This window comes from Moschus berezovskii, chromosome 11 (assembly GCF_049115385.1).
Source record: "Moschus berezovskii isolate FMDL1 chromosome 11, NW_MosBer_1.0, whole genome shotgun sequence".
NCBI classification, from domain to species: Eukaryota; Metazoa; Chordata; class Mammalia; order Artiodactyla; family Moschidae; genus Moschus; species Moschus berezovskii.
Window position 1 is genome coordinate 38,895,236 of NC_142470.1, and position 24,224 is coordinate 38,919,459.

At 43.3% G+C, this 24,224-nt stretch overlaps 1 protein-coding gene across 3 annotated transcripts in view; it reads right to left on the reverse strand.

Annotated features, from left to right (window-relative positions):
• The window catches only part of ANXA4 (annexin A4), a 76,245-nt gene that overhangs the window by 22,297 nt on the left and 29,724 nt on the right, over positions 1-24,224 (reverse strand). For all 3 annotated transcript variants that reach the window (XM_055399535.2, XM_055399537.2, XM_055399538.2), the window contains 5 exons: positions 11,074-11,161; positions 5,607-5,701; positions 2,897-3,010; positions 1,971-2,061; positions 513-592 (listed from right to left, as the gene is read on the reverse strand). In XM_055399535.2, coding sequence (XP_055255510.1) covers positions 513-592; positions 1,971-2,061; positions 2,897-3,010; positions 5,607-5,701; positions 11,074-11,161 — 468 coding nt within the window. The remainder of the gene's footprint in view (positions 1-512; positions 593-1,970; positions 2,062-2,896; positions 3,011-5,606; positions 5,702-11,073; positions 11,162-24,224) is intronic.

The window sequence follows — 24,224 nt, forward strand, 5'->3', positions numbered from 1 at the left end:
CTGGAATGTACCCACACACACCTGTGCTTCCTGAAATTCCAGCAACCCTCCTAGTCTTGTCTCAGCAAGCACCTCTGCCATGAAGCCTTTTCTTTGTTTCTGCAACCAAAATCTCTCCTTGAACCTTTCTTCTACTCTGTGCCTCTTTTTTGGCACATACTTTCATGCTTTTATTACAGCAACACATGGGCCTGCTAGATCCCCTTCTGACAATATAAATTCTTAAAGCCCAGGACTGCCTTTTAACCACATTCCTAACTTTCAATGCACTGAGTAATGATTGTCTGGCGTATATTAAGTACTTGTATGTATAAATGAGAAAAAATGGGGATGCGTGACTAGCTAGAGTCTTTGAAGGAAAGAATATAAAACAACAGAGAGGCTTCAGAAAAACACAGAGAAAAATTCCCATTTGGGAGGTTGAAAGGTTGAGAAAGGCTGGAAGAGCGGGTAGCAAGTGAACGTCTCAATAAATCACCCCGCCACCCCCATCAAAGGTGGGAGCGACTCACGGCAGACAGAGACACCAGCACGCGCTGGAACATGAATGACGTGTCAGAGCGAATGTCATCTTCAAGGCTCCGCCCATATTCTAGAAAGAGAGTCAAATTAGTGACATCAGAGTGAAGATCTCTGCCCAACACCGGGTCACACCCCAGAGTCTTCCGTCCTCTCCTGGACCAGTCTGATTACTGAAGCAGCTCATTGTGAGGTTCTTCAGCCCAAACACAGCTGATTAAAAACTAAAGTCTTAGTAAAATGGTCAAGATAAGTTGATGATTAGAGCAGAAGATAAATGATCAGAGCAGAAACAAGATGCTCTTGTTGCTTAAATTGGGGGTTGAGAAGGCAGGGCTGTGATCCCCTCTTTTGTGGTTCCTACTGTCTAGGGATCTGTCCTGAATGTGGTTTGCAATGACACAGAGAACTGGTTTAGCAGCATGAGGAAAGGCAAACAGAGCGGAGTGTCTGAACCTGTGTTTGGGGACAAGCAGCAGGCTGTCCACAGGGAGAAGACCACAGGCAGTCAGCGCTAGAACTAGACTCCCAGGTTTCGAATCTCCCACTCTGAACACCTACCAAAAAACTCTTACTGTTTTGTTTTCTTTCTATTGAACTGTACGTTTATTACAGAAAATTTAGGGAAAACTAAATGAGTTAAATGAAGTGGCGGTGGGGGGGGGCGGCGGTGGGGCGGCGGTGAACAAAACCTCATCTAATCACCCAGAAATAATAATCACTGATAACGTTTTGGTGAATATCCTTCCTCGTCTTCCCCACATCACATATTATTTTTGTTTCTTTAAGAAATGGGATCACAGCATCTCATTCTATGATTTGTCTTTTTCCCTTATCTGTATACCATATCACTCACTGTAATTTAATAACATCCTTCGATATACATTTTGATGATTATGTTGTATGGATGTGCCATATTTTGTTTAGCCACTCTGTTGGACATTTTAAGCTAATATAGATGACACTGTGGGATCTGAACCTTTGGACAATTTTTATTATATTCTTAGGTCAAAAAGACATGCCTCTTTTAAAGGCTCCTCTGGAGATTTTTAAGAGGGGAGTATTGACACTGGAGGTCGCTGCGGGACATACAGCCTCGTCTGAAGTTAGGAAATTGAGGAGATTGATCCTCCAGGCCACTCCCTGGAAAGCTAAGATTCAGTGGTGCCACCACATTTGAATAAACACCTTTGATTCTCTGCTTGATACTAAAGAACAGCTTTTCAGCTTTCAGGGTAATAAACACTTCACTGGATAGCCTAAGAAGAGTGGCAGGTACACCTGAGAAGTCTCGAAAAGCCAACAGTCATTCGGATCGACAGGGATCTGCCTGACAGTGGAGCTCGTAGCTGAGGCTCCCTCGTGGTTAGTGTTTCAGTGAGTAACCTCCAGCTCCAGTCTAGTTCTCAGAGGACATGGCCTCCACCAAGGCCCCTGAGGATGCTACATACGCAGCTGGTAGGTCTGGTTTATGCGCCGGATCTCCTCGGGTGTCCGGGAGGCCAGGATCTCAATCAAGCAGCCCTCATCTGTGCCAGCTCCCTAAATGTAAAAGCCAGAGGAGAGGGTGTTATGAGTCAGGTTACCAAGTTGAGTCCCAGACATAGGAGGAATACAACCAGAAATCTTCAAAGAATAAAGACAACTCACCTAGTTCCAGCAATAGGATTTGCTCATTTTTAACTTTCCTATCCAGATTCCAACATGTTTATCAGTCATAACAAACATTTCATGGGCTGTTTTTGGGTGTTGGTTAGGAAGAGCTTCCACCCTCTGGGGGTTTTGTCTTGCCTTCGTCTCCCCTGTACTTTTCCTTTGAAGGACAGAATCTTCTTCTGGCAAAGGCTGTTATCTCTGTTTCCCAGTGACTAGTCCAGAACCTTCCATGAGCCTGAGTATTCACTGACGTGAGGGAGGAGGGCAGTCATAATTGAATTTTGTACTTGGTCGCTAAAAATCGGCAGAGCCTGGCATAGGGCACAGTGGCTCTAGCATCTTGGGAGGCTGAGAACTCTTGGCAGGTTCTGAGCTTACAGCAGACCAAGAGGCCCTCAGTGTCAGTCAAAAGTTCCATATCTCAAAAAAGGAGCTAATATGGCAAGAAATTGTCTGGAGTTACACAACAAGCACAAGTACAATCACTCCCCAGTGGGCCACAGGGAGGAAAGAATTTCTTAACTTTGGGGGAAACATCTCTGAAGTTACAGTTGCTAGACTGTAATGTTCTATTTTCAAGTTGTCTTAAATGAAGGAAAATCCTTCCCCTACACCCTCCTCCTCCACACTCTCAGGCCTCTATCACGGCTTCTTGAGAAAGCCCTGCAGCGGTCCGCCTTTGCACCCCCAGGCCCAAGAGCAGGAGGAGAGGAGCACGAACCTTCATGGCCTTTCGCAGCTCCTGCACATCGTACAGCACCGTGGGTGTCATCATCCCCAGGATCACCTGCTCGAAGTTGCCACTCAGTTCCGACTTCAAGTCGTCCATCAGGTCCTGGGACACAAGGAAGTGCTCCGCATAACTGCTCCAGTAACAGAAACCAGCCGCCCTCGGTGAGGTCCAGGGATGGCTGAGGTCTCCAAGACCCTCTCAGGGAGCTCGTGTCCTCGAAACCATCTTCATAAGAGCACTAAGACGTTGGGATCTGACATTATGTCCTCATCCCCTCACAGCTATCTGGGGGAGCTTTCCAAAGCCTGCTCAACATGTCTACAGATCCACAGTTGTGTGAAAAGGCTATGAAAATAATCCTCCCCTTCCCAACTACCTATCTGTACAAGACCAGGTTTTCTTCCTACTGTAACCAACAGCAGGTATCGCAACAAGGTGACTGCAGAAGCACATATGAGAATCCAGCTGTCTTTCATTAAGCAGACATTAAAGAGATTTGAAAATGTAAAACAACGCCAGTCTTCTCACTACTATGTTTTTGTTTTGGAATATAAAGCTATTTTTCCTGAAATTGTTATTTTTGCTAGCATGCAATGAGTTTTTATTGTTTTTAAAATAAGTTAACAAATACTTATTTTTAAATATCCTCAGTGTTAATTTCTAATATGGTCAATATTAATAGATGTAACCAGCAAAAACAAAAAAGTCTTCAATAATTTAAGAATGCAAAGGGGTCCCGAGATCAGTGTGTTTTCACACTTATGAACACACCCTGAATATATTTCCAAGTCAGTATTTACCTACAATATTTTTAACAGCTGCAGAAATTTCTATATGTAGATGTAATGCAATTTCTTTAATCAATACTGTTTCTATTTTTCTACTATTCTTCTAAATAGGCATTTAGTTGCATCCTTATAATCATTCATGATTAATTCTTAAGGCTCAATTGTTAAAAAGAAATGTAATAATTACTTGGACAAAGGACCAAATTCTAAACACATTTAGTCACATTTCTTCACATTAGGTCAGAGAGTTTAAGAACCTGTTTAAGATCAACTAACTAGTAAGGAGGTGATTTGCTTTCAAGTTCAGATCGCAGATTCTCACAAACTTGAGTCCACAAACACTATATTTTAATCTATTGTACCGATTTTTATGTTAATCCACATGTATCAAACAGATGAACAAATCAATTAGCATTCAGTCAATCTGTTAAGGTCGCTCACCTTAACAAACTGCTGTCAGATCAGTTTAGTTCTAAAGCTGAATAAATCAACCCCAAATACGTGGCTACACTTTAGCTCACACACCACGTGCATGTTCACTAAATTTCTTTGGGGATGGAGAAGATTTTAAAATGCCCAGAAGATAGTCCAAGCAACCTGATGAGTAGAATCTTGTTCTCTGCTGGCGCCCAGCCAAGGTTGGCATGTAGATGCTCCCCAGAAGAGCTGAGCCAGGCCTGTCCTGCCCAGCAGCTTAATGCCTGTCTTTGGGAAGCAGCCTCATTTGACTAGCTTTTATAAATTATCCAGGAACAGAAATACTTATCATGGAGTTAACAGCACTCTGAGACCTGGAGGCACTCACTGATGACGTTTACTCAATAAAAAGATTCTCTAATCACACAGATAGGCTTTCAGTGATATAAGACCGGGTGAATGACTCTGGTTTAAGTGAGTGTTGGAAACGAAAATGAGACAGGGTTCCTCAGGGGTGTGGGATTCAAAGCAGAAGGGGAAACATGGTGAGTGAACTACCTCTGATTGCACAAGCCAGTAAAATATACACACACACACACACACACACAGAACCCCATTCTATAACTGGCGGGGGTGGCCCTCAGTTGAGGATCATTCAAAGGAATGAATATATGCCACAAATGGGTTTATGTAGAGGAGTCAGAATAGACCCTGAATCCTAGGAGAGCCTATTTAGAACAAACTGGATTTAATATTTTAATCGGTTTGGAGGATCTTCATTCACAAGTGGCCAAAGGAAGCCACCAGGTTGAGGGAAGAACATGGGAAGCAGAGCCCTGCCAGGTGCTTCAGAGTGGGATAGGGGCAGCGAGTCCATTCCACAACTAAGTCCCTGCAAGAAATTGTGTGGGAAGAAACTAAACTTAGCCTTGAGTTTGTGAATCAAGAGCTCCGTGAAATCACTTCTGGCTATGGACAGTGGAGGAACTCTAGGACGTGTTGAAGCTGTTTGTTTGTATTCAAGAATATCTTTAAACAAGGCATAAGATCCATCTTTTAAAAACAAATGGCTGGGCTGCCCTGGTGGCTTGGTGGTATAGAATCTGCCTGCCAGTGCAGGAGACATGGTTTCTATCCCTGGTCCAGGAAGATCCCACACACTGAGGAGCAACTAAGCCCATGTGCCCCAACTATTGAGCCTGTGTTCTAGAGCCCCAGAACCGTAACTACTGAAGCCTGGGTACTCTAGAGCCTGTGCTCCAAAATAGGAAAAGCCACTGCAGTGAGAAGCACAGATAGAGAAGCCTTCCTTGCCGCAACTAGAGAAAAGCCCATACAGCAATGATGACACAGCACAGTCAAAAATAAAAATACAAAATTATTTTTTAAAAACCCAAAACAAAGGGCCACTACTTCAGGAATCAAGTAGGAAGGGGTCCCTGCTTCCCTGTTGCCTGACAGATCCCTTGTCAAGGCGGAGGGCACAGGCCTACCCTGCCGATGGTGGTCTTGTAGGCTGTCCGGATTTCCTGGCGCTGGGCCGTGCTGCGATAGGCCAGGACGTTGATGATGGCATCTTCATCTGTGCCTGGTGGAGAGGGGACAGGGAGGGAGTGCGATTTGAGCGAGGAATGAGAAAGTGGGCTCCTCTGTGGACACTGGCATAACCCCAACACACACAGAGAGCTTTCTAAGAGAAGAAGCTCTTATTCGGAGTGTTTGTCTATACTGAAGGGAAACCAACGCTAGATTTAGTTACATGTTGCTGTTGTTCAGTTGCAAAGTCATGTCCGACTCTTTCATGACCTTATGGACTGTAGCCCACCAGGCTCCTCTGTTATGGAATTTTCCAGGCAAGAATATTGGAGTGGGTTGCCATTTCCACCTCCAGGGGATCTTTCTGACCCAGGGATCAATTCCTTGTCTCTTGCTTCTCCTGCACTGGCAGGTGGATTCTTTACCACTGAGGCACCAGGGAAGCCCCACTAGTTATATTTACCACTAGACAAGAGTTAAGGTCTCTGAGCATTAGTTTCCTTATCTATAAACGTGCATGATCACAGTATTTCCTACCAGGGCTGCTGCAAGTGTTAAAACAAATCAGTGCATTACTTAGCACAATGCCCAGTGCTTGCTAAATAGTCAGTACGTGTTGACCAGGATCATGCATTTCCCCTTCTCTGGAATTCTTCTCAGAGTCTTTGGATCACCCATATTTATCATCCATGTTCTTACCTTTTTCTCCTCACTTTTATCTCTTTATTATCTCCTCTGAGTTTTGAAACAGTTCAAATTCATTTTCAAAATTCACCATTTGGCACTTCATAGGGTTTAAATTGGTGGCTGATAGTATCTACTCCTTTTTAAGATCTGTAATTGTATTTTTCTTTTCCGAGATCTCTTTTCTGATCTCTGATTAGAAAACTTTTTAACTTTATTAAAACTTTTCATTTGAGTGACTCTTATGGTAGACTGCTTCTTATCTTTTGGAAATGTTCACAATAAATAAAAATAGAATTTTGCGCTCTTATTTCCTGAAAAAAAAAAAGTCATTTGAACTTTCTGTTGTTGCAAATGTCACAGTGTGTGTGTATGTGCTCAGCTGTTCAGTCATGTCCAACTCTTTGTGACCCCATGGACTGTAGCCTGCCAGGGTCCTCTGTCCATGGAATTTTCCAGGCAAGAATACTGGAGTGGATTGCCATTTTCTCCTCCAAGAAATCTTCCCGATCCAGGGATCAAACCCTCGTCTCTTGTATCTCCTGCATTGGCAGGCAAATTCTTTACCACTGGGCCACCTGGGAAGCCCTGTGCAAATGTTATAGAAACCAACTCATTTTCCTTTTTTTTTTTTTACACATATATACATTTCAAAAATTATTCTTTCCCATTATGGTTTATCACAGGATATTCAATATAGTTCTCTGTGTTATACATTAGGGCCTTGTAGTTCATCCATTCTAAATGCAATACTTTTTTGAATCTGCCAACCCCAAACTCCCAATCCATCTCTCCCTGCCTCCTCCTTAGCACAAGTCTGTTCTCTATGTCTTCAAGTATGTTTTGTAGATAGGTTCATTTGTGCCATATTTTAGATTCCACATGTAACTGATATGTTACTTGTCTTTCTCTTTCTGACTTTTTTCACTTAGTTAATTTCCAGTTGCATCCATGTTGCTGCAAATGGCATTATTTTGTTCATTTTATTTTCATCGTATATATGTACCACATCTTCTTTATTGATACATAACCTTTTATAACTGCCCATGAATTCCCATGATACATTATCCTACCAAACTTTTTCACTATGAATTCAAATTTAAAATGTCATAAATTTTGTTTGTTTTTTGCAGCAGCTTTTATAGAGAGACTTTATTCTGATCCTTCATACTGGCCCCTCATCTTAGTCACACCTGTATGTTCATATATGTTGGGTGAGTGTTCAATTTTCATTATTTATACTATATGATATATGGGGAGTTGTGATGAGTTACAGAGGAGAGTCTATTTAAATATTTTAGGGAGAAATGAAAAATACATACATTCTTTGCAAAATTAGAGATCTACAAAAATGTGAGGTGTAGAGAGGAAACTATAGAATTTTAAGTATATATACCTTAGGAATCTACTCTCTGTTCTTTTTTTTTAAGAGAGGATAATAGATACAACCTCAGATATGCAGATGATACCACCCTTATGGCAGAAAGCGAAGAAGAACTTAAGAGCCTCTTGATGAAAGTGAAAGAGAAGAGTGAAAAAGTTGGCTTAAAACTCAACATTCAGAAAAGTAAGATCATGGCGTCTGGTCCCATCACTTCATGGCAAATGAGGAAACAATGGAAACAGTGACAGACTTTATTTTTTGGAGATCTAAAATCATTGCAGATGGCGACTGCAGCCATGAAATTAAAAGATGCTTACTCCTTGGAAGAAAAGCTATGATCAACCTAGACAGCATATTAAAAAGCAGAGACATTACTTAGCCAACAATGGTCTATCTAGTCAAAGCTCTGGTTTTTCCAGTAGTCATGTATGGATATGAGTGTTGGACTATAAAGAAAGCTGAGCGCTGAAGAATTGATGCTTTTGAACTGTGGTGTTGGAGAAGACTCTTGAGAGTCCCTTGGACTGCAAGGAGAGCAAACCAGTCCATCCTAAAAGAAATCAGTCCTGGATATGCATTGGAAGGACTGATGCTGAAGCTGCAACTCCAATACTTTGGCCACCTGATGTGAAGAACTGACTCGTTGGAAAAGACCCTGATGCTGGGAAAGATTGAAGGCAGGAGGAGAAGGGGATGACAGAGGATGAGATGGTTGGATGGCATCACTGACTTGATGGACATGAGTTTGAGCAAGCTCCAGGAGTTGGTGATGGGCAGGGAAGCCTGGCGTGCTGCAGTCCATGGGGTCGCAAAGAGTCAGTCACGACTGAGCGACTGAACTGAACTGAGTAGATACAATCATCCTTTTTCCAGAACTCTCTTTCAGCTGAGGGGAGAAAGTTCATCACCTTTTGCTTTTTACCCCATTTCTGTGAAAGGCACCATCCTTCTTCTGGTCTGTTGGACTTTAACCCTCAAAATAGCTTTGATTATTTAAACTGCTCTCTTTCTTCACATTCAGAGTTCTTGAATATGCAAAATCTAGGCTCTAAAATCCTTTTTGCATCTGTCCCCTCTTTTTAATTCCTACCACGACCACTCAAGTTCAGGATTTCTTCTTAGGTAACTATAGAGTTTACCACTAGTAGTCTTACCTCCTAACTGATCTTTCCAGAGTCCTGCCAGATTCATTTTCCTAAAAGGACAAACTCTTACAGTGTCTTTCCTCTGCTTAGGATACATGATGGCTCCCCACCATCTGTTGGATTTAGTACCAGCGCTGGAGTCTGGCTTTTGGGACCCTCAATAGCACCCCATTCACTATTGTAAATATCCACATAAAAGGATACAGGCAGCCAAATCCAGAGACTTTGCTCTTGAGTTCCTGTACTTGACCCGACTATACTGTACTCTGTTCTCCTTACCATACCAATCTATGGGTTATTGTCTCCCTAACCCCCTCCATCTAGCATCCTGATTCTGGCATTTGTTGTTTGCTGGACTATGCCTCTGGGTCAGCCTCCATGTCAGCAGTACCCTAGGGCCGCTCTATGGCTCCTGCCTTCCTGCCTTCCTGGAAGTCTCCTAATCAGCCAACACCTACTTTGCTGCATTACAAAGTACATTCCTGCCGCAAGCCATGTATCTTGACTCCCTGAGGCCTCAGCTAAAATGCAAAACAGGGCGATGCTCACTTTCATCCCATGCTTTGCTCATGCTGCTCCATTCACCTGAAACACATTCTCTTTTGTCTATTTATTGAAGAAATTCATCTCCCAAGGCCCATCTCAATTTCTATATCCTCCAAGAAGTTTTGCCTGATGCCCCTAAGTGAAACGTGATCCCTCTGACTCCTAATGGGATCTTGTGCCCCTCCGTCCCTATCATATTACTAACTGATCGTATTTCCATGAATGCCTTTGCCGCCTAGCATCCCAGGATGATTGGACCACAGGATTAGGTTTATGGTCCTTGTCTCCTCTGACTGTCTTTCTCGCATTGGCCCACACAGCAGGCACTGAAAACGGTTGGTGGTATCAAATGCCTCCTGACTCAGAATTCCGAATGCCATGTGGTCTATGCTCCAAATTACAGTTCTCTTGCTATCCACCAAAGAATTAGGGTACACCTGAAAAATGAGCAGGCCAAGTACTTTTTCCATTTTATTTATGAAAAAGGGAAAATGAGAAGATAGAGTCAAGGCAATGTCCTATTCAGAGGTAGGCAGCAGGATAGTACAGCGGCTTAAGCTCCAGTTCTAGAGTCAGAATGCTTGGACTTGCCTAGAATCCTGACTTTAACAAACACATCCTGCCCCAGAGACCTTGGGCAAGTTAGCTGATCTCACTAAACCTCAACTTTCTCATTAGTAAAACAAGCTGCTGTCAGAATTAAAACATAATCTAGGCAACACATTGTGCCTGACACATAGTAGAGCTTAATAATGGTTATTGTTGCTGCAGGTATTGGGGCTGAGCAAGATGAATTCTTTGTGGATAGAAAAACTGGGAAATAATGCCTCATGTCACATGTCTTTATCCAAATCTTAAGGAGATTTTAAATAGCAGGTATGAAACAGAGAGCACTTCTCTGGCCAAATGTCCACTCAGGCAAGTCTGGAGGGAGGGTCTAGGTCAGTGGAACCTGCAGTGCCGGGCATGGCTATGTCCACCTGAAGGGAGGCCTTGGCCCTGGGGAGCTTCCAGAGGTTGGTGCACTGGAAGACAAGCCCTCTGGTCACATACACACAACCTTCTCACATAAAGTCCTACACACTGCCTGGGGGCACTGTCCCAGCCACGCCTGTCACAGGAGCAAAGAACAGGGGCCTGACTCAAGGGAAACAACGTAGACTTAGAGTCGGCCAGCCCCAGCTTAAGAAGGGCTCTTTGAGCGTGACTCAAGGTTCAGCTCCACTTACTGTGTATCTTATTACATAACTTCTCTGAGTCTCAGTTTCCCGTCTGTAAAATGGGTCAAGAATAACAACTGCACCAGCTGCTCTCATTGTATCATGGGATTATTGTATCTACTCATTCACATAATATTTGTCAAAATCCTTTGTTAACCTTCTGGTAGAACATGCATGCCTGGGTTAACTAGAAGACAAATACATTTCTCAAATTTGATAGATTTATAATCCTGGAATGAAATTAATTGGGGAAGTCCAGAATGAGTTCATCACATTTAAAAATCTATAGTAAAAACCCTCCCTTCCAGTTTGCCTTGAAAAGTCACTTTGTCCCCACTGTGTTTTCTTAGAGTGAGACATACATTTGCTTGTGGACACAATGCCCTCTGGGCGACTCTGGGATGTGGGACACACAGGGGATGTTCACCGCCAGTGGGACACTTACCAAGCCCTTTCATGGCCTTCCTCAGGGTCTGGGCATCTTCGGCGGCGTTGAAGCCTGAAGTGGCTTTGACAGTGCCTCCCTTGGCTGCCTGAGTGCACAAAGAAAGACAGAAAGATGTGACCAAGAGACGCCTTCCTACCAGCACGGTGGCATCTCACACAACAAATGTTTGCTGAGCACCCACCAGGGGCCAGACACTCGTCCAGGGGCAGGGACACAGCAGTGACTGGGAGAGATGAGGTTCTTGTTCCCTTGTAGCTGATGTTCAAGTTCAGCCAGAGGCAGACAGTAAAGAAGCCAATAAATAAATATTCCACCAGGCAGCCGGAGGTAAAAAGGGCTACAGTGCAGAGAGAGGTCCTGAGGAGCTGCCCTGAGGAGTGGCATTCAGGCTGAGGTCTGAGTGACAGGAAGCAGCTCACTATGCAAAGATCTGGGGGAAAGTGTTGCAGGCAGAGGTGACAGCTGAGGCAATGGCCATGAGGCTGGAGCTGGCTTCTGAGGGAGGAATGGAACAGAGGCCAGTGGGACTCTAGTTGGAGGGCAAGCTGGGGAGGGGTAAGGTAAGTGACACCATTACCTTTGAAGTAATCTTGTCTCCCCAGAAAGTGGGAAATCAAACCTGAATCCAATCAAGCCTCTTGGGTCAAACACCAATTTATGATGATGAAGAGAAGGAGGAAAATGTTAGCCCACACAACAGGGCTGTCATCAGCACAATCCAGACTATGAGAAACACTACTTGATGAATGCTCTAGGTTCTTTAACAAACAAATTGCAAGAAGAATTAGAAAAGAGAGAAATGGAGGGGAAATATAACTTGAAAGAGATTAAAAATGCACTTCAATAATCATAATGGGTAAACCTTATTGGGATCCTGAATCGAAGAGTAAAAAAAGAAAAAAATGACATTTATGAGGTAATTGGACAATTGTTTTAAAGTAAGCTGGATGCTTTTATGTTATTCGCCTACTTAAATTTGTTCCTTTTTCATAATGGCCTTTCAGTCAGTCGGTTCCGTTGCTCAGTTGTGTCCGACTCTTTGCGACCCCATGAATCATAGCACGCCAGGCTAACGGCATTTAGGGTATCAAATTTAGACCACTTTGCTTCTTTTCCAAGAAAGGGAGAGAAATAGATACCACCTTACATAAAAGTGGGGTGATGAATGTAGAGGGGCAGTTGGTTCCAGAGGCTTGCATTCCAGCGCTACCAACCACGTGTAACAGAACATACTGCTGCTGCTGTTCAGTTGCTCAGTTGTATCTGACTCTTGGCGACACCATGGACCATAGCCCAAAAGGCTCCTCTGTCCGTGGAATTTCCCAGGCAAGAACACTGGAGTGGGTTGCCATTTCCTTCTCCAGGGAATTTCCCTGATCCAGGAATTGAATCCATGTCTCCTGCACTGGCAGGAGGATTCTTTACCACTGAGCCACCTGGGACGCCCTGAACATGGACTTGATATTTGATGCCATTAAGCAACTAATGTTAACATTTTTAGGTGTGATAATGTCTTTGTGCTTATATTTTATTTTTTAGGAGTCGAATCTTATACACATTGAAAGAGTTTACAGATGAGAAGATAAGATGATTGGAATTTGCTTCAAAATTACAGGTTGGGGGAAGTGGAAACACAGAAGAAACAGGTTGACCATGAATGAATAGTAATAATAATATAATATTATTAATATATACGAGTTATGATTATATAATAATTATTGACGAGTTAATAATAATTATAGGCACAAAGGGGTTCTTTTTACTATTCAATCTGCTTTTGTATGTGTTTACACTTTTCTGTAATAAAATAAGAGACATGACGAGGGCAGAATGAGAGTCTTCACAAGCTAGTGAGAAGTGAAAGGTGTTGGTGGCTCAGTCGTGTCTAACTCTTTGCAACCCCATGGACGGTAGCCCATCAGGTTCCTCTGTCCATGGGATTTTCCAGACAAAAATACTGGAGTGGGTTGCCATTTCCTTCTCCAGGGGATCTTCCTGACCCAGGGATTAAATCCGGGTGTCACGCACTGCAGGCAGACTCTTTACCATCTGAGCTTCCAGGGGAACACAAAAGTTGGTGAGGATTTTCTGTTTTATTCTAAATGTGTTACGAGCCACTGGCAGGTCTTCAGCAAAGGGATGGAGGAGATGATCTGATTTACACATTTAAAAGATCACTTGGGCTACTGTATGGAGATACAGAGACCAGTTGAGAATCTGGGTCAAGATCCAGGGATATGATGGTAAATGAGAGTGAAATAGCAAAAATGGACACAGACAGACTCAGCACATGTTTTGGAGGAAAGGATTCAGAACTTGCTGATGGATTGATGTGGGAGGTAAGGAAAGAAAAGAAGCAAGTTTAACTCTAAATCATTTCCTTAAGCAGCCAAGTAGAGAGTGGTATTATTTACGCAGATGGGGAAAGCTGGAGACTACCAGATTTGAGATGGCAGTGAGGAGAGGGATTTAGAAATTCTATTTTCAAAACGTTAAGTTTGGGATGTTCGTTAAACATCCAAGTGGAGTCTAGAATGGCTGGTTGTACAATATACATCTAGAGAGCAAGTCTCCAGTAATACATTTAGGACATATCAACGTTTGGATGGTAGCGGACAAGATGACCTGGGGAGAAACTGAAGAACAGGGGTCCTAGGACAAGCCAAGAACTCTCGAGTGGCATAGTGTTAGCAGAGAAGGACCCGAATGGATGGCCAAGAAGGACTGGCCTTTGAGGGGCCAATAAAAGGAAAACCAGGACTGTGCGTTGTCCAGAGGCTAAGGAAGGAGGGAGAGGTAGTGCCTGCTAAGGTAGGTGTGAGCAGAGGGCACAGAAAGGATGGTCAGATCCTGGAACATGGAAGATCCTGGTGACCCTGACAAGAGCTTCAGCAGTGGAATGGAGGAGACAGAAGCCTGGCGGAGTGGCAGAGGGAAGGAGGGCGCATCATGAGGAGGAGCTAGCAGCTCTAGATACCAAAGGTGAGGACTAGCATCAGCAGAAATCAGCATGCCATAAAGACACTCTGATGTGTACGAGGGATAAAAAGTTAGTAGAGACTAGTAGATTCTGCAAATATAGACTAAAAACTAAAAATGTCAACAAGAAAAACATGGGTTAGTGACCCGCAGGAATCATTTAATTGATTTCTGATTTAGAGATAACGTACTGACTAAGATCAAGGTGCCCTGAGTATTTCTAATGTATTTACCAAATTATTAATGCTATTTTAAAATTGATGTTATTTATAAGGGCATCCCAGATGGCACTAGTGGTAAAGACCTTGTCTACCTACCAATGCAGGAGACTTAAGAGACGCAGGTTCAATCCCTAGGTTGGGAAGATTCCCTGGAGGAGGAAATGGCAACCCACTCCAGTATTCTTACCTGGGGAATCTCACAGAAAAGCCTGGTGGGCTACAGTCCACGGGGGTTACAAAGGGTCAGACATGACTGAAATGACTTAGCATAATGTATGTGAGATGGCATAGAGAAATACATATGATTCAATATAAAATAGATGAAAAATCAGTGAACGAACAAAGCATAGGAAATTATGCTAAGTTGAGTTCAATTTAGTCACTCAGTCGTGTCTGACTCTTTGCGACGCCATGGACTGCAGCATGCCAGGCTTCCCTGTCCATCACCAACTCCCGGAGCTTGCTCAAACTCATGTCCATCGAATCAGTGATGCCATCCAACCATCTCATCCTCTGTCATCCCCTTCTCCTCCCGCCCTCAATCTTTCCCAGCATCAGGGTCTTTTCCAATGAGTCAGTTCTTCACATCAGGTGGCCAAAGTATTGGAGTTTCAGCTTCAGCATCAGTCCTTCCAATGCATATTCAGGACTGATTTCCTTTAGGATGGACTGGTTTGCTCTCCTTGCAGTCCAAGGGACTCTCAAGAGTCTTCTCCAACATCATAGTTCAAAAGCATCAATTCTTCAGCGCTCAGCTTTCTTTACAGTCCAACTCTCACATCCATACAGACTACTGGAAAAACCAGAGCTTTGACTAGATGGACCTTTGTTGGCAAAGTAATGTCTCTGCTTTTTAATATGTTGTCTAGGTTGGTCATAGCTTTTCTTCCAAGGAGCAAGCGTCTTTTAATTTCAAGGCTGCAGTCAGCATCTGCAGTGATTTTGGAACCCCACAAAACAAAGTCTGTCACTGTTACCATTGTTTCCCCATCTATTTGCCATGAAGTGATGGGACTGTATGCCATGATCTTTGTTTTCTGAAAGTTGAGTTTTAAGCCAACTTTTCCACTCTCCTCTTTCACTTTCATCAAGAGGATCTTTAGTTCTTCTTCACTTTCTGCCATAAGGGTGGTGTTATCTGCATATCTGAGGTTATTGATATTTCTCCCGGCAATCTTGATTCCAGCTTGTGCTTCTTCCAGCCCAGCGTTCCTCATGATGTACTCTGCATATAAGTTAAATAAGCAGGGTGACAAAATACAGCCTTGACGTACTCCTTTTCCTATTTGGAACCAGTCTGTTGTTCCATGTCCAGTTCTAACTGTTGCTTCCTGACCTGCATACAGATTTCTCAAGAGGCAGGTCAGGTGATCTGGTATTCCCATCCCTTTCAGAATTTTCCACAGTTTGTTGTGATCCACACACTCAAAGGCTTTGACATAATCAATAAAGCAGAAATCGATGTTTTTCTGGAACTCCCTTGCTTTTTCGACGATCCAACGGATTCTGGCAATTTGATCTCTGGTTCCTCTGCCTTTTCTTAATCCAACTTGAACATATGGAAGTTCATGGTTCATGTACTGTTGAAAACTGGCTTGGAGAATTTTGAGCATTAATTTGCTAGCTTGTGCTGCTGCTGCTGCTGCTAAGTTGCCTCAGTCGTGTCCGACTCTGTGCGACCCTATAAACGGCAGCCCACCATGCTCCGTCGTCCCTGGGATTCTCCAGGCAAGAACAGTGGGTTGCGCGATTTCTTTCTCCAATGCATGAAAGTGAAAAGTGAAAGTGAAGTCACTCAGTCTTGTCCGACCCTCAGCGACCCCATGGACTGCAGCCTACCAGGCTCCTCCGCCCACGGGATTTTCCAGGCAAGAGTACTGGAGTGGGTTGCCATTGCCTTCTCCGTGCTAGCTTGTGAGATGACTGCAATTGTGCATTAGTCTGAGCATTCTTTGGCATTGTCTTTCTTTGGGATTGGATGAAAACTGACCTTTTCCAGTCCTGTGGCCACTGCTGAGTTTTCCAAATTTGGTGGCATATTGAGTGCAACACTTTCACAGCATCATCTTTTAGGTTTTGAAATAGCTCAACTGGAATTCCATCACTTCCACTAGCTTTGTTCGCAGTGATGCTTCCTAAGGCCCACTTGACTTCGCATTCCAAGATATCTGGCTCTAGGTGAGTGATCACACCATCGTGATTATCTGGGTCATGAAGATCTTTTTTGTATAGTTCTTCTATGTATTCTTGCAACCTCTTCTTAATATCTTCTGCTTCTGTTAAGTCCATACCATTTCTGTCGTTTATTGTGCCTATCTTTGCAAGAAATGTTCCCTTGGTATCTCTAATTTTCTTGAAGAGATCTCTAGTCTTTCCCATTCTATTGTTTATCTCTGTTTCTTTGCAATGATCACTGAGGAAGGTTTTCTTATCTCTCCTTGCTGTTCTTTGGAACTCTGCATTCAGATGGATATGTCTTTCCTTTTCTCCTTTGCCTTTCACTTCTCTTCTTTTCATATCTATTTGTAAGGCCTCCTCAGACAACTATTCTGCCTTTTTGCATTGCTTTTTCTTGGGGATGGTCTTGATAACTGCCTCCTGTACAATGTCATGAACCTCCGTCCATAGTTCTTCTGGCACTCTATCAGATCTAATCCCTTAAATCTATTTGTCAATTCCACTGTATAATCATAAGGGATTTGATTTAGGTCATACCAAAATGGCCTAGTGGTTTTCCCTACTTTCTTTAATTTAAGTCTGAATTTGGCAATAAGGAGTTCATGATCCGAGTCACAGTCAGCTCCTGGTCTTGTTTTTGCTGATTGTATAGAGCTTCTCCATCTTTGGCTGCAAAGAATATAATCAATGTGATTTCGGTATTGAGCATCTGCTGATGCCCATGTGTAGAGTTTTCTCTTGTGTTGTTGGAAAAGAGTGTTTGCTATGACCAGTGCATTCTCTTGGCAAAACTCTATTAGCCTTTGCCCTGCTTCATTCTGTACTCTACAGCCAAATTTGCCTGTTACTCCAGGTGTTTCTTGACTTCCTACTTTTGCATTCCAGTCCCCTATAATGAAAAGGACATCTTTTTTGGGTGTTTTAATTCTAGAAGGTCTTGTAGTCTTCACAGAACCATTTAACTTCAGCTTCTTCAGCATTACTGGTTGGGGCACAGACTTGGATTCAGTTCAGTTCAGTTCAGTCACTCAGTCGTGTCCGACTCTCCCTGACCCCATGAATCACAGCACGCCAGGCCTCCCTGTCCATCATCAACTATCCGGAGTTCACTCAAACTCATGTCTACAGAGTCGGTGATCCCATCCAGCCATCTCATTCTCTGTCGTCCCCTTCTCCTCCCGTCCCCAAACTTTCCCAGCATCAGAGTCTTTTCCAGTGAGTCAACTCCTCGCATGAGGTGGCCAAAGTATTGCAGTTTCAGCTTTAGCATCCGTCCTTCCAATGAACACCCAGGATTGATCTCCTTTAGAATGGATTGGTTGGATCTCCTTGCAGTTCAAGGGACTCTCAATAGTCTTCTCCAACACCACAGTTCAAAAGCATCAATTCTTTGGCGATCAGCTTTCTTCACAGTCCAACTCTCACATCCATACATGACCATGGGAAAAACCATAGCCTTGACTAGACAGACCTTGGTTGGCAAAGTAATGTCTCTGCTTTTTAATATACTATCAAGGTTGGTCATAACTTTCCTTCCAAGGAGCAAGCGTCTTTTAATTTCATGGCTGCAATCAGCATCTGCAGTGATTTTGGAGCCCCCAAAAATAAAGTCTGACACTGTTTCCACTGTTTTTCCATCTATTTCCCATGAAGTGATGGGACCAGATGCCGTGATCTTTGTTTTCTGAATGTTGAGCTTCAAGCCAACCTTTTCACTCTCCTCTTTCACTTTCATCAAGAGGCTTTTGAGTTCCTCTTCACTTTCTGCCATAAGGGTGGTGTCATCTGCATATCTGAGGTTATTGATATTTCTCCCGGCAATCTAGATTCCAGCTTGTGCTTCTTCCAGCCCAGCATTCCTCATGATGTACTCTGCATATAAGTTAAATAAGCAGGGTGACAATATACAACCTTGACGTACTCCTTTTCCTATTTGGAACCAGTCTGTTGTTCCAGGTACAGTTCTGACTGTTGCTTCCTGACCTGCATATAGGTTTCTCAAGAGGCAGGTCAGGTGGTCTGGTATTCCCATCTCTTTCAGAATTTTCCACAGTTTATTGTGATCCACACAGTCAAAGGCTTTGGCATAGTCAATGAAGCAGAAATCGATGTTTTTCTGGAACTCTCTTGCTTTCTCCATGATCCAGCGGATGTTGGCAATTTGATCTCTGGTGCCTCTGCCTTTTCTAAAACCTGCTTGAACATCTGGGAGTTCACGGTTCACATATTGCTGAAGCCTGGCTTGGAGAATTTTGAGCATGACTTTACTAGCGTGTGAGATGAGTGCAATTGTGCGGTAGTTTGAGCATTCTTTGGCATTGCCTTTCTTTGGGATTGGAATGAAAACTGACCATTTCCAGTCCTGTGGCCACTGCTGAGTTTTCCAAATTTGCTGGCATATTGAGTGCAGCACTTTCACAGCATCATCTTTCAAGATTTGAAATAGCTCAACTGGAATTCCATCACCTCCACTAGCTTTTTTCGTTGTGATGCTTTCTAAGGCCCACTTGACTTCACATTTCAAGATGTCTGGCTCCAGGTGAGTGATCACATTATCGTGACTATCTTGGTCGTGAAGATCTTTTTTGTACAGTTCTTCTGTGTATTCTTGCCACCTCTTCTTAATATCTTCTGTTTCTGTTAGGTCCATACCATTTCTGTCCTTTATCGAGCCCATCTTTGCATGAAATGTTCCCTTGGAATCTCTAAGTTTCTTGAAGAGATCTCTTTTTTTCCTATTCTGTTGTTTTCCTCTATTTCTTTGCATTGATCACTGAGGAAGGCTTTCTTATCTCTCCTTGCTATTCTTTGGAACTCTGCATTCAGATGCTTATATCTTTCCTTTTCTCCTTTGCTTTTTGCTTCTCTTCTTTTCATAGCTATTTGTAAGGCCTCCTCAGACAGCCATTTTTCTTTTTTGCATTTCTTTTCCATGGGGATGGTCTTGGTCCCTGTCTCCTGTACAATGTCACGAACCTCCGTCCAGAGTTCATCAGGCACCCCGTCTATCAGATCTAGTCCCTTAAATCTATTTCTCACTTCCACTGTATAATCATAAGGGATTTGATTTAGGTCGTATCTGAATGGTCTAGTGGTTTTCCCTACTTTCTTCAATTTAAGTCTGAATTTGGCAATAAGGAGTTCATGATCTGAGCCACAGTCAGCTCCTGGTCTTGTTTTTGCTAACTGTATAGAGCTTCCCCATCTTTGGCTGCAAAGAATATAATCAATCTGATTTCGGTGTTGACCATCTGGTGATGTCCATGTGTAAAGTCTTCTCTTGTGTTGTTGGAAGAGGGTGTTTGCTATGACCAGTGCGTTCTCTTGGCAAAACTCTATTAGCCTTTGCCCTGCTTCATTTCGTGCTCCAAGGCCAAATTTGCCTGTTACTCCAGGTGTTTCTTGACTTCCTACTTTTGCATTCCAGTCCCCTATAATGAAAAAGACATCTTTTTTGGCTGTTAGTTCTAAAAGGTCTTGTAAGTCTTCATAGAACCGTTCAACTTCGGCTTCTTCAGCATTACTGGTTGGGGCATAGGCCTGGATTACTGTAATATTGAATGGTTTGCCTTGGAAACAAACAGAAATCATTCTGTCGTTTTTAAGATTGCATCCAAGTACTGCATTTCAGACTCTTTTGTTGACCATGATGGCTACTCCATTTCTTCTAAGGGATTCCTGCCCACAGTAGTAGATATAATGGTCATCTGAGTTAAATTCACCTATTCCAGTCCATTTTAATTCACTGATTCCTAGAATGTCTATGTTCAGACTTGGATTACTGTAATATCAAATGGTTTGCCTTAGGAACAAACAAAGGTCATTCTGTCACTTTTGAGACTGCATCCAAGTCCTGCATTTCAGACTCTTTTGTTGACTATGATGACTAATTCATTTCTTCTAAGGGATTCTTGCCCACAGTAGTAGATGTAATGATCATCTGAGTTAAATTCACCCTTTCCAGTCTATTTTAGTTTGCTGATTCCTAAAATGTCGACATTCACTCTTGCCATCTCCTGTCTGACCACTTCAATTTGCCTTGATTCATGGACCGAACATCCCAGGTTCCTATGCAATATTGCTCTTTACAGCATAGGACTTTACTTCCATTACCAGTAGCATCCACAACTGGGTTTTGTTTTTGCTTTGGCTCTGTCTCTTTATTCTTTCTGGAGTTATTTCTTCACTGATCTCCAGTAGCATATTGGGCACCTACTGGCCTGGGGAGTTCATCTTTCAGTGTCCTATCTTTTTGCCTTTTCATACTGTTCATGGGGTTCTCAAGAATATTGAAGTGGTTTGCCATTCCTTCTCCAGTGGACCACATTTTGTCAGAATTCTCCAGCATGACCCATCCGTCTTGGGTGGCCCTACACAGCATGGGTCATACTTTTACTGAGTTAGACAAGACTGTGTTCTGTGTGATCAGACTGGTTAGTTTTCTGTGATTGTAGTTTCCATTCTGTCTGCCCTCTGATGGATAAGGATGAGAGGCTTATGGAAGCTTCCTGATGGGAGAGACTAAGGGGGAAACTGGGTCTTGTTCTGATGGACAGGGCCATGCTCAGTAAATCTTTAATCCAATTTTCTGTTGATGGGCGGGGCTGTGTTCCCTCCCTGTTGTTTGACCTGAGGTCAAACTGTGGTGGCGGTAATGAAGATAATGGCGACCTCCTTCAGAAGGTCCCAGGCACGCACTGCTGCACTCAGTGCCCCCAACCCTGCAGCAGGCCACAGCTGACCCATGCCTCCCCTGGAAACTCCTGGACACTCATGGGCAAGTCTGGGTCAGTCTCTTGTGGGGTCTCTGCTCCTTTCTCCTGGGTCCTGGTGTGCACAAGGTTTTGTTTGTGCCCTCCAAGAGTCTGTTTCCCCAGTCGTGTGTAAGTTCTGGCAGCTCTATGGCGGGGTTAATGGCAACCTCCTCCAAGAGGGCTTATGCCATACCCATTACGGTAAAGAAGGGGGTAGAAAGGAAATGGAAGTAGAGACTTAAGGGTCAATGCAGTTTTTTGACGTGAGATACAGATTTCTCTGCCTAAAAGCCAAAGCAAGACGGAATTGTAATCAATGAGAACTGCAGTGTCCACGAGAGGAAAAGAGATCATCTGCCCAGGAAAAACCCTGCTGTTCTTTGTACTGTGTGTGAAAATGAAAGTCTTTCAGTCGTGTCCAACTCTTTGAGACCCCATGGAATAGTCCCTGCAATTCTTTAGACCAGAATACTGGAGTGGGTAGCTGTTCCCCTCTCCAGGGGATCTTCTCAACCAAGGAATTGAACCCAGGTCTTCTGCATTGCAGGCAGATTCTTTACTATCTGAGCCATCAGGAAAGCCCAAGGATACTGGTGTAGGTAGCCTAGCTCTTCTCCAGGGGAATTTCCCCACCCAGGGATCGAACCCAGGTCTTCCACATTGCAGGTGGATTCTTTACCAGCTGCGCCACCAGGGAAGCCCATGCTGTGTGTAGCGAGAGGCAAACTGAATTACTGGAGCTCTTCTGGGCTTCCTGATTTAGCAGCAGAAGGAAGAATCAAACTAGTTTTGGTTTTTCATTTATCTTCCCCTCTATTCTCTGACACAAAATATGACTATAACCTGTTAACAATCTGTGCTTTGCTATTCTGAATTCTGTTTTGTTGTCATTGAAACTGGCCTAATTAGTCATAGCCAGCATTTCCAAAAATTGTTCTGTGTCATCCCCTTTCCCTTAGTTCATCAGTCATGTGTGATGTGAATCTGATTTGTGGAGACAGCAGATGGGGGAGGATCTGCCTGATATCCATGGTTCCCAGATGGCAATGGAGTTCAGATTCATCTGGAAACCTTGCTCTGCTCATAATGGGTGCTATGTGCTTTTAAGATGCTAAGAGTTCACAAGCTGAGCGTAAGAAGAGATCGCCAAGGCTAAATTTAGGGCTGAGGCCATACAGAGGTTTCTTCTCACTTTTCTGATAATGCCTCTTGAAAAATGGTAGAATTTACCAAATTACCAGTGGTAGGATGTTATGGTGATAGCACAGAACAGCCTAGGGAGATCACTGTGAATTACTGCAAAGGGAGAGGGTTTTACATCTTGTACAAGCCTTGGTTGAAAGGCACCCCCACAGCCTGGTGCCCATGACTCCAGTAAAATCTCTGATTCATGGAGGCAGTCAGCTCCATCTCCACTGAATCAGTTGGGGGTCATGAATTCTGTAAAGAGAATCCTAATATTGGGGGAAATTTCATCTGTAGGTCTCTGTGAAGGAGACATGGTGGGCATATTTTGAGAGGTAGTAAGCTCAGTGCGAAGGAGCACAGGCATTGGAGTTGAACAGATCCAGGCTGGAATCTTGGCTTCAACACTTCCTAGCTCTGTAGTCTAGGGGAAGTTTCATTTTTCTCACCTGTATGTTAAGAATAATAATGATACCAATCCACAGGGCTGTTGTAATAATGAAGGAGGATAATATAGCAAAACACTTAGTACAAACAGCAAATACAAAACCAAAAACTCAACTCAGTGGCCTGAGTGGCTCTCATCAGTATAATTCAAAATGACCCCAGTAACATTTCTATAATAAATATAATAGTGAGATTCTTATATCTGTTTCTGATACATCCCTAATGCAAGCCTATGGGGTAATGTCAAAGCAAAATCTAGAATAGAGCATTGTACAAGGTGGCAAAAACAATGTAAAATAGATCTAAGGCTCTCTTTAGTTTGATCCAAGGTACACGGGGCCTGTAAAGGCATGGAGGATTTTTATACCCATAGGGCATATCTTTAGCTAGTCAGACTTGAGCTCTATGAGCTAGTCCACCTTAGGCTGGACTTCTCATGCCCGCTGTGGTCCACATCTAGCCCATCCAAAGGCTTCAGGTCCCAGAGGGTATGGGTCTCATCTGCTGGAAGACCAGCCTTTCACCTCCTGAATATGGTGAACTTCTAACACTCATCAATTTTCTACACTTGACTGAGAAAAAGAGAAATCAATGACATTAACTTCCTTGGTCAGTGGTTAAGAATCCACCTGCCAGGGAGGATAAAGGGAGGGGGGAGGTGGGAGGTTCAGGAGGGGGAACTTATGTAAACCTGGGGTGAATTCATGTCAATGTATGGCAAAACCAACCAATATAATATTGTAAAATAATTTGCCTCCAATAAAAAATAAATTAATTAAAAAAAAAAAAGAATCCACCTGCCAATGCAAGGGACATGGGTTCCATCCATCCCTGGTTTTGAAAGATGCCACATGCCATACACCACAACTATGAGCCCACACGCCAAACTACTGAAGCCCACGCACCCTAGAGTCTGTGCCCCCACAAGGGAAACTACTTCAAAGAGAAGCCTGTGCACCGCAGAGCAGCCCCTGCTTGCCACAGCTGGAGAAAGTCTGCACAGCAACGAAGAACCTGTGTACCCCAACGAAGACCCAGCAGAGCCAAAAACACATAACATAAAATTAAAAAACTTCCTTGGGCACTGAATTGCATCCCCCCAAAAAGGCATGCTGAAATCCTAACCCCCAGTACTTCAGAATGTGCCCTTATTTGGAAATACTGTCATTAAATTAATTAATTGATCAATTATAATAAACTAAATCAAGACAAGGTCCTCCTGGAGTACAAGGAGAAGCTGCCAATTCAACATGAATGGTGTCCTTAGAAAACAGCATGCGAAGACAAAGACACTCAGGGAGAAGACACATGATGACATGATACTGACTCCAGTCTCTGCTAAAGAATGCCTAAGATTGCCAGCAAACCACCAGAAGCTAGAAAG